Source organism: Mesoplodon mirus (assembly GCF_964341445.2).
Source record: "Mesoplodon mirus genome assembly, chromosome: 2".
NCBI lineage: Eukaryota > Metazoa > Chordata > Mammalia > Artiodactyla > Ziphiidae > Mesoplodon > Mesoplodon mirus.
In genome coordinates, this window is record NC_138977.1 from 185,324,361 (window position 1) to 185,334,989 (window position 10,629).

A 10,629-nucleotide genomic window follows, 5' to 3' on the forward strand; every position below is an offset into this window, starting at 1 on the left:
TTAGTAAACCATGTTATCAAAAGATGTGCTGTCACCAGGAGAATCTGCCTGCCAATGCAGGGGACATGGGTTCGAGCCCTGGTCCGGGAAGATCCCACGTGCTGCAGAGCAACTAAGCCCAAGCACCACAACTACTGAGCCTGCACTCTAGAGCCACATGAGCCACATGAGCCACAACTACTGAAGCCCATGCCTAGAGCCCATTCTTGACAACAAGAGAAGCCACCGCAAGGAGAAGCCCACACACCCTAACGAAGAATAGCCCTGGCTCACCGCAACTAGAGAAAGCCTGCGCGCAGCAATGAAGACCCCCAACGTGGCCAAAAATAAATAAATAAATTTATTTTTTAAAAAAAGATGTGCTGTCATCCAGGTTTGTTGTCCCATTTATAGAGCACAGGCAGAGTAGATTGGGCATAATTCTTAAAGGCCCTAGGATTTTCAGATTGGTAAAGAAGCACTGGCTTCAAATTAAAGTCACCAGCTGCATTAGCCCCTAACAAGGGAGTCAGCCTGTCCTTTGAAGCTCTGAAACCAGGTATGGACTTCTCCTCTCCAACTACGAAAGTCCTGGATGGCACCTTCTTCCAATAGAAGGCTATTCTGTCTACATTGAAAATCTGTTGTTTAGTGTAGCCACCTTCATTAATTATCTCAGCTAGATCTTCTGGATAACTTGCTGCAGCTTCTACATCAGCACTTGCTGCTTCCCCTTGCACTTGGATGTTATGGAGATGGCTTCCTTCCTTAAACCTCATGAACCAGCCTCTGCTAGATTCAGACTTTTCTTCTGCAGCTTCCTCACCTCTCTAGGCCTTCATGGAATTAAAGACAATTAGGACTGAGGAAGATGAAAAAGAAAGTGATGAGAAAACCAAGGCAGCCCTCAATTACAGTGAAGCTCCCCTGTGAATGTGGGGGGCAGTGGGCAAGTGGGTTATGCAGGAAAGGTAGGCAGGAGCCATGCCCTCCTCCTGGGCCCTGGTGCTGTGGCCTCCCCGGGCTCCTTGAGGGGCGAGCCAGGGTGTTGTCAGCAAGGGTGGTGCTGCGGGCGCATAAAGCCAGCAGCAGGGGATTGAGCAGGCTCTGTACACACTCCCTCCCTCCCACTGATTCCCCTGAAAGCCCGCAAGTGTAGAAAAAAAGAGAGAGAAAGAGTTAGGGCCTTGCTCTGAATTAGGCTTTGGCTTAAGGGAAAGTTGTGGCTGGTTTGATCTCTTATCCAGAGCACTAAAACTTTCTCCATATCAGCAATAAGGCTGTTTCACTTTCTTATCATTCATGTGTTCATTGGAGCAGCGCTTTTAATTTCCTTCAAGAACTTTTCCTTTGCATTCACAACTTGGCTGGCTGTTTGTCACAAGAGGCCTAGTTTTAGATCTATCTTGACTTTGGACACGCTTGCCTCACTAAACTTAATCAGTTCTAGCTTTTGATTTAAAGTGAGAGACGTGAGACTCTTCCTTTCACTGGAACACTTAGAGGACATTGTGGGGTTGTTAATTGGCCTAATATCAAGATCGTTGTGTCTCAGGGAATAGGAAGGCCAGAGGAAAGGGAGAGGGATGGGGGAACGACTGTCAGTAGAGCAGTCAGAACACACACAACATTTATCGATTAAGTTCACTGTCTTATATGGGTGTGGTTCGTGGAGTTCCAAAACAATTGCAATGGTAACAGTGGCATGGACATATATACACTACCAAACGTAAAATAGATAGCTAGTGGGAAGCAGCCACACAGCACAGGGAGATCAGCTCGGTGCTTTGTGACCACCTCGAGGGGTGGGATAGGGAGGGTGGGAGGGAGACACAAGAGGGAAGAGATATGGGAACATATGTACATGTATAACTGATTCACTTTGTTATAAAGCAGAAACTAACACACCATTGTAAAGCAATTATACTCCAATAAAGATGTAAAAAAAAAAAGTATTACCATTAGTAAGTGCTACCTGAAACTACAATAACAATTTATAAAGAGTGACCCTCGGGGTACTGGGACGAGGAGGAGGAGGAGGAGGAGGAGGAGGCAGAGCAGTTGGTTCTGGTGGAATTATCAGGAATTATTGACTCAGACTTTCTCTCGAAATGTGAAAATAAATGCAAGATTTTGGGAATTGATACTGAGAAGCCCATTCTGCAAGTGGACAGCTATGTCTTTGCTGGAGAGTATGAAGACACTCTTGGGACCTGTGTTATCTTTGAAGAAAATGTTGAACATGTGGATGCAGAAGGCAATAATAAAACAGTGCTAAAATATAAATGCCACACAATGAAGAAGCTCAGCATGACAAGAACTCTTCTGACAGAAAAGAAGGAAGGAGAAGAAAACATAGGTGGTGTGGAATGGCTGCAAATCAAGGAAAATGATTTCTCCTGTAGACCCAACATGATTTGTAGTTTTCTGCATGATCATGAAGAGGATGAAGTTGTAGCTCCAGACCCAGATAAATCTTTGGAGTTGGAAGAGCAAGAGATTCAAATGAAAGATAATTCAAACCTGAGTTATGAACAGGAGAAACCACCAAACTTGGATATAGAGGATTCTGGTCCTCTTATTGATATCCCTTCTTCTGAGACAGAAGGCTCTGTTTTTATGGAAACTCAAGAAACTGCCTTAGAAATCACTCCTCGATGAAATGTTTCTCACAAAAACTAGTCGTGAACTTTTTAGAGTTTTTATATAAAATAACAGGCTTTGTAGTTTTCAGTTCACAATTTTATTATTTTTGTTGACTATATACACATTTCCAATTATAATATAGTTTAATAGACTAGAATCATTAAGGACCAGATACGAGTTTTTAAAAATATGGTTTCAATGACTGTAGGGACCCTTCTGTGATGAGTCCTTTAAAATGGGGGTTTTACTAAGGTAACTGTGAGTTTCTATTGCAGCCGTCACAAATTACCACAGACTTAGTGGCTAAAGTGTATTAAGCTACACAAGTGTATTGTCTTTTAGTTTTGTAGGTCAGCCATCTGACATGGGTCTCACCTGGGCTAAAATCAAGGTATTTGCAGAGCTTCATTCTCTTCTGGATGTGGCGTGAGGGACTCCATTTCCTTGTTCATTCAGTTGTTGGCAGAATTCAGTTCTTTGCAGCTGAAGGATCACGGTCCCATTTCCTTGCTGTTGGCTGAGAGCCATTCCCAGCTTCTAGAGGCTGCCTGCATTCCTTCACTCATGGTCCCCTTCTCTTCAAAGCCAGCAATGGTCAAGTCCCTCTCAGTCTTTGAATCTCTCCTGCTTCTTCCATAATCCTATTGATGATGGACCCTTCTGCCTTCTTTTAAAGGTCCATTTGATTACACTGGGCACATCTGAGTAATTTCCCTACTTTAAGGTCTATAACCTTAATTCCATCTGCAAAGTCCCTTTTGCCATGTAATTTAAACAGGCATAAAACTGAGAATTATGGCATGAAAATATTTGGGGGGCCATTTTCCAGTCTACCAAAGTCAGTATTACTCCTAAGAACAGAAAAAGAATTCAGAAGTGCTAAGGGTGAAGGTACAGTTCTAATATTCCAGCTGTAATTTCACTTCTTTCCCACTGAAGAAAGATGATTGGAATTCAGCTGTAACATTCTACAATATTATGGTGATAACCTAGATCTACCCTAACTTGTATTTTTTAAGTAAATTAGTCACAAACTTTGATACAGGTTGAACTATATGAAACTACCAATATTTGTTTCTGACTATAAAACTCTGCAATTTTATATGGTTTAACCTGGTACTAATAAGTTAAAACACTCCTCACGTTAATTATGTCTCACAACTGTTGGAGGTGTAACTTTGTTGTGACAGATTAGAGAACTAATGTTTTAGGATGAGGAATTTTTTCCTTCAGTAGGTTTTGTAAATTTTTACTGTTTATTTGGAAAACAACTTACCCTGATTAAAAGCATTTCCAAATCATAAAAAAAAAAAAAAAAAAAAAAAAAAAAAAAAAAGAGTGACCCTCTACTTCAAATTACAATAATAAAATTCTTCCTGAAAAAAAAAAGATCACTGATCACCAAAACAAATATAATAATAATGAAAACATTTGAAATATTGCAAGAATTACCAAAATGTGACACAGAGACATGAAGTGAGAAAATGCTGTTGGAAAAAACAGCGCTCATAGGCCTGCTTAATGCAGGGTTTCCACAAAATTTCATTTGTTAAAAAAAAATAATATCTGCAAAGCACAATAAAGTGAAGTGCTGTAAAAGATGTATGCCTGTATACAATAAAGTTCCTGTTTGCATGATACAAAATGACAAGGAGGCCAGGCTAAAGCATATAAAAAAGACTCATCATTTTACAGACTTTATTGAGATCATCTGCCTATGGTCTATTTTACAAGGATTTTCTCTAGTCCAGGCAGAGGATGCTCAGAAGACTAGAATTCCAACCCCACTCCTGGGGTTGCACTTCACAGGCCTGTGGTCCAGGGCCTGACTCCCATCAGCCCTGTCAGTGCAGCTGCTGGCCCACCTGTGAGCTCCAGAGGCAATCCACCCTTGTCGCCCGGGTGTCAGCAGCCATGGGGCTTGAGGAGAACACTTGGGGTGTTGCTTGTCCCTCTGCTTCTGAATTCCTTTCACAAAGGAAAGGTAAGCCTCCTCTGGGACAGACCCTTTCCAAAGGTAACTGACAGCCAATGCTATTCACAGGTACATGGGACATTTCTCTGTTGCAAATGCAAATTTGGCATAAGTCCCACTTCAGCGGCCCTGCAGGAGAGGTGAGTCCTTGAAGGCAGGTACTTCTCACAATGCTCAGCCTGGGATCTTGCTCACAGGACAGGTACAAACATGAAATCAATGAAGTGAGGTTCGCTTTTAGCACCTCTGCATCCTATGTCTTGAGGATTCCACTGCCTACTCTCCAGGGCCTGGGTCCTAAAGACCATGCCCACCTTCTGGATTTCTACCACACACTTCCCTAAGCTCTGCTACCACCAGTGTCTCTCACATCAGACCATTTCTTCCTCTAACAGAATAAGCGCTATCTCAGAAGCTAGGCGGGAAACTGTTCAGAGCTAATAAGTAACCGGCAGCAATGGATGTGCAGGACTCCACGAGCGTCCCACACTGGGCACAACTCAGAGATAAGATGCTCTGCCCACTGTAGAGAAAACAAGCTCGTGAGTATTTTTTTAATTGAGCAAACTTTAACTGACACTTAAATTGTGGTACAGAAATATATTTCAACTGATTTAAATCCAACACCATGAGGGGAGAAATTATAGTACCAAAAATTCCCTCTTCAATAATACTATGATTAATTTATATTGCTATTCAATCTACAGTTTTCACTTTTCTAGGCTTTGCTGCATACCAATGTGTGCAGTTTTTCAACATTAGATAGAATTCCTGAACTTGTTAGGAAAAAATCAGACTTTGAGCCAACAAATGTTGTCATATCTACTAGGATATCTACTAGGATTTTGTTCAAGAACAAAATTCACTCTGAACATTGGTCCTCAAAATAGGACACTGAAACATTAGGTTAGCTAACTACAGAAGTTAATTAGGTTAACTTCTGTGCTAACTACAGAATCAAGCTGATCACATCGACTGAAAGCTTCTTAAGTGAAACTTTCAATCAACAGCATGCTTAAGTCAAAACAGTATTCCAGCCACTTGATTTCAAGCAAAGTAGATTTTTTGTTTAGAAACACTAAAGAAGTGTGGTTCATTTATAAATACAGAAGGAACAAAACATCACTGCATCAACCCAAAAAGAATCAAAAAAACATTTTGAGGACAAGAAGAAATACAAAATTTAGTCAACTTTGCTGTTCTCTTGGCTGCTCAAATGCCACAATATCTGCAAACATAGCTAAAAGATGCTAACCCTTGAAAGCCTATATTTCCAGGCATTTCTAAATGACTATCGGAATTCTGTATGTTATGTTTTATGAAGAGCACTCTGCTTCCCTGTGTATATATCTGAATAACCTGGACAGCTCTCATTCTAGCAGTCATTCCCTTGATCCTATGACGCCATGGTGAAGGGAACATCACATTGAGAGACACAGATGAAATCAGAACACTATCATATGCATCACAAAATCACAGGATTTTAAGTCACAAGGTGAAAAAGACATTGATTCTGCTTTAAAACAAAGTTTACAAGAAACTGTCACTGGAAATTCATGGAAATGGCTGCTAATGTAAAACTTAAAGTGAATGATCCAAGCCGTCTTGACTTACTGAATCTAGTACAACCTTTATGCTAAATCTCCCTGCTAATAAACTCGGTGATAAAAAAAAAAAAATCCTTGCATACCACTACTTCACACGTTAGTAAAGGCACAGTGCTCACGAGAAGCTAACCTCATTTACTGGGAAGCACAGGATGGCAAATGGTTTCTGTACAGCCATGTTAGTACACCTACATCACAATCTACAACACTCTATGGGTCATCCTTGATAATCAATGAATGAAGTTTATTTTGTCACTATCTTCCAAAAGAGCCCATGCCACTTACAAGGAAGCCAAATTCTCTTAACCTTAAATGAATATTAAGCCCAAGATCTACTCCAGCTTCCCCTATGGGGTATAAGATTAGTATAAATCGGGCTTCCCTGGTGGCGCAGTGGCTGAGAATCTGCCTGCTAATGCAGGGGACACGGGTTTGAGCCCTGGTCTGGGAGGATCCCATATGCCGCGGAGCAACTAGGCCCGTGAGCCACGACTACTGAGCCTGCGCGTCTGGAGCCTGTGCTCCACAACAAGAGAGGCTGCGATAGTGAGAGGCCCGTGCACTGCGATGAAGAGTGGCCCCCGCTTGCCACAACTAGAGAAAGCCCTCGCACAGAAACGAAGACCCAACACAGCAAAAATAAATAAATAAATTAATAAACTCCTACCCCCAACATCTAAAAAAAAAAGATTAGTATAAATCCACAGTGTAACAGTGTATTGCTTTATTTGAGGGGTGCAGGGGAGACACCCAGGTAAGAAAAAAATCAATTAAAGGACTAGGAATGTAAGGAGCAATAATATTAAAATAGTAAAATACAAAAAATGAGTAACTGCAATCATTTTCTTAGGAGGACTTGATTTGTGGAAGAAAAACTAATTAGTATACGAAAAACATCTGTATGAAGTAGAAATTGGTTTCAATAACATTAGCAGAGAATACATTCTAGAAAGTAACAGTAACTAGAATGTACAAATTCTGACCGCAATTTAATAGAACAATCCCAGATGGTTAGGCTGAGGCCAACACCTAATGAGGACAAAACCTTTGTCTATGGGAAATTTTGGTTGATACCTGGAGAAATATTACGCTGTGCATAAACCAAACTGAATTGTTTTCACAAGTGTTATAAAGTTTCATATAGTAAAGGGTTTTTCTATACGCACTTCAGTTTCACAGCAAGAGTGGTATAGAATACCTAAACACACAAGAGAGCATTCATGCAAGATATCTAACTCCTTGGTATAATAATGCATACAATCCAAAATGATTATGCTGTCATCACATCTAGGGCTTCCTGCAACTACAAGGTAGTGGTTGTAGAAAGCATGGACCTCAGTATCAGTATATAGAAAGCAGCCATCACCTTCTTCTATATGTTTTCTTTTTGCATTTTTACTTCATTTTTCTTAATTCTGCTGTTATTATTGTTTCTTAGCAAAACTGGTAAAAACAAAATTGTAATCACTGAACATAGCACTCCTGTGGTAACCAAGGCATTTAAAACTTTCAATCCTGTGGGGCAAAGAAAGCACTGTTGACAAACAGGGTAATCAAAAATTTTCCTGGCATAAAAACCCACAACTTTCCTAATCAGGTCATTATAAGAGTTCATATGAAGCTTGTTTCAAAGCTACCATGAGAAAATTCTGGTTCTGGAGTGGCGTGAATAGCCCAGTAAGTCCCCTATGATTTCATTCCACTCACTGAATACCCACAAGGATTGAACTGTGTGACATCAGTGACAGAACCTAGCACGAGTTCTACTCTCATTAATGACATCTTTGCAGTAACACCATCTTTCACATAAAATTAGTCCATAACTTCTGGGTCAAGCTCACTCATCAGTATTTCCTGGGTTTGATCTAGCTGACTGATTACCCAGCTCTCTGAAAAATCCAGAGTATACCACTATGAACAGTCAGAGTTCATCCATCCTATACAATATGCTGTTCCATTGGGAAAAATTATATTAAGAAACTATTTCTTCCTGGAAATTCCCGTGTGGGTTCCCTTGGTGAGAAAGCTTCATGAAATTCTTAGGAGAATAAAAGAAGCTTTGAATTGAATCGAAACCGTTGTAATTCCTAGCAAGCTTCAACAGGGGAACCAGTGCTTTCAGCAGAAGGTGTTACCACACATCTTCAAAATGAAACATCTCTTGGAGACAAAAATGTTATTCTCACTGAACACATAAGCTTCGGGCTTGTCAGTTTTTGCCACACTCATGACTGACCACTAAACATCCTTCAAAAGTATGTCCCACTGGGATCATGGGGTGGTTTGAAGATTCCCCAGATCCTTGGTTTGTGACAGGTTGCTGCCAGGAGAACTAGAAGTCCAGCGGCTTCTTGCTTCCTTTGAAAAAAAATGTGCAGCTTCCATCACCAGGAGCTTAGCAAAAAATTAACAACCACAGAAAATCAATATTAAGTCTCTTCTCCCATTGCTGCCAGTGCCACCAATTACTGCAACTGTGTTACCAAAGTTCAGTCTCCTTTTCTGCTTTAATTTTATATTGACTCTTTTTTAAGGAAAGCATTAATAAAATTTACCTGGCCTTTTTTGGGGGGGGGAACGCGGAGAGAGACGAAAGTTGATCACGAGTTTGCTGGAAACAGAGGCAGATACAGTTCAGTGTCTCAGAGTCCCCTGTTTGCCATCAGAGGGAGTAGAGACAGCAGCTAGCTGAGTGAACAACCTGTAACAGGGGCGGAGCAGGTGCACAGCCGTTAGCGCAACCGTTAGTGCGCCACCATTAGCGCGAGACCCGTAGGGCAGTGGTTAGAGGTCCCGCTCTGCCAACGGTCAGCCCAGCAGTGGTCCTCGCGGCGGCAAGTACAGTGAGAAGCAGGTCGCAGCCTTCTCCCTGGGGCCCTCCAGGCCCTCTGGCCTCAGGCCAGCGGGTGAGCTGGGGGCCCAGGGACAGCCTGAGGGCTGTGTCCTGTAGAGCTCCAGAGTCCTCGCCAGGGCCACCCACTGGCTGGGTCCAGACCTTGAAGCAGCCCAGAACCTCTCCCCCATCCCCACCTCCAGGACCTAATGGCAGCAGCAGTCTCCATGGGTCACAGTCTGTGGAGGCCTCAGCAACTGGACTACATGGACACTGCCATTAGGGTAATAGCTTCAGTCTCTCCATTCAAGTTTCAAAAATTGGTCCAGCTTAGATCAGTTGTCTACCCCTAGGAGGTGGCCAGAGGTCAGGGTTAAGTTGCAAAGACACTGCACATCATTACCTCAGATCCACCTCTGTAGCTGGGCAATTGTTCTCAAAAAAGGGCAACTGTTGTGAGCTGGGAATTAACCTGATTGGTGTTTGCTACAATATGTATTTCTATTGCTCCTATACAAATGATTCTCTCCGGTTTAAATGAAAAGCCTGAGGGCGGGTCCTGGGGCCTGGCTCCCTCAGTGATGATAGCTGGGCAGGGTCTGGGGACCTGGCCCTGAGGGCGCCGCCAGCTGAGATCTGCCTCTTCAGCTGGACCTGGGCACTGGCGGGAGGACCCAGACTGGGTGCTGGACGAACGCTCCCAGGCAGGGTAACCGGACGTGCAGGGACCCCCTCCTCTTGACCAGGGCCTGGACCTCAGAGGATGAAAGTTGAGCCTTGGGACCTTGCCCTTTCTTGTCAGAACAGAGAATAACATTTGTTTTGGTGGAGGTTTACAGGAACATCATGACCTGACCATGACCTGACCTCAAGAACAGAGGATCTGACACCAAGAAGTCTGCAACAACTGACCACGCCCCTCCTTCACCTTTCTTATAAAAGGGCTTTGATGAAAGCTTTCGAGGAGTTCAGGGTTTTTAAGGCATGAGCCACCCGTCTCCTTGCATGGCCCTGCAATAAACCTTTATCTGCTCCAAACTCCGAAGGTTTGGTATTGTTTGGCCTCACTGTGCGTCGGGCACACAGACTTGCCTTCAATAACATATCCAAGGTCACACAGAGATTTTGTACTGGGCCTAGAACAAGGGTCTTCTCATTCCCAGTTCACCCTCGCTCACCACCAGAGCCTAAAGCAGCCCTATTCCTGAAGGTAATACCCTTTCAAATACCAACAGTATACAACTGAACATGGCCTGCTGAAACCTTGTTATACCTTGTTCACACTCACGCATGCAGAGTGGATGGAAAGCAACAGGATACCTGCTCCTGTCTGATTGTGACGTTGGACAATCAGACAATCGCAATCCTTACCTGTGAGGAGTAGACCTCCTTTCTGACCTCAGAGAGATCTTCATTTTCTGAGACTTTCTACCCCATGTCCCATCCATAGTCATTCCCTCTCCTTTTTATTCCCAAAATGAGCATCTCCAGAATAAAGGAAGGAGTCAGTGCACAGGGTTGTGTGCATTAAGAGGGATCAGGGAATGGTGGAGAGTAAACGGTGTGAGGAAGGAAAATCAGGCAGACCT

At 42.8% G+C, this 10,629-nt stretch overlaps 1 protein-coding gene and 1 pseudogene across 2 annotated transcripts; one reads left to right on the top strand and one right to left on the bottom strand.

Annotated features, from left to right (window-relative positions):
- Nucleotides 1-1,986: 1,986 nt before the first annotated feature.
- LOC309816278 (general transcription factor 3C polypeptide 6-like) lies at nt 1,987-3,349 on the top strand (the record flags this gene model as incomplete). Its single annotated transcript, XM_082643537.1, has 1 exon — nt 1,987-3,349. A coding segment is annotated over one exon (654 nt), but the record flags the coding sequence as incomplete, so codon positions are not given.
- Nucleotides 3,350-7,631: 4,282 nt separating this feature from the next.
- On the bottom strand, nt 7,632-8,592 carry LOC309796108 (S-adenosylmethionine decarboxylase proenzyme-like; annotated as a pseudogene). The gene has a single exon. The product of its transcript is annotated as an S-adenosylmethionine decarboxylase proenzyme-like (transcript).
- Between the last annotated feature and the right edge of the window lie 2,037 nt (nt 8,593-10,629).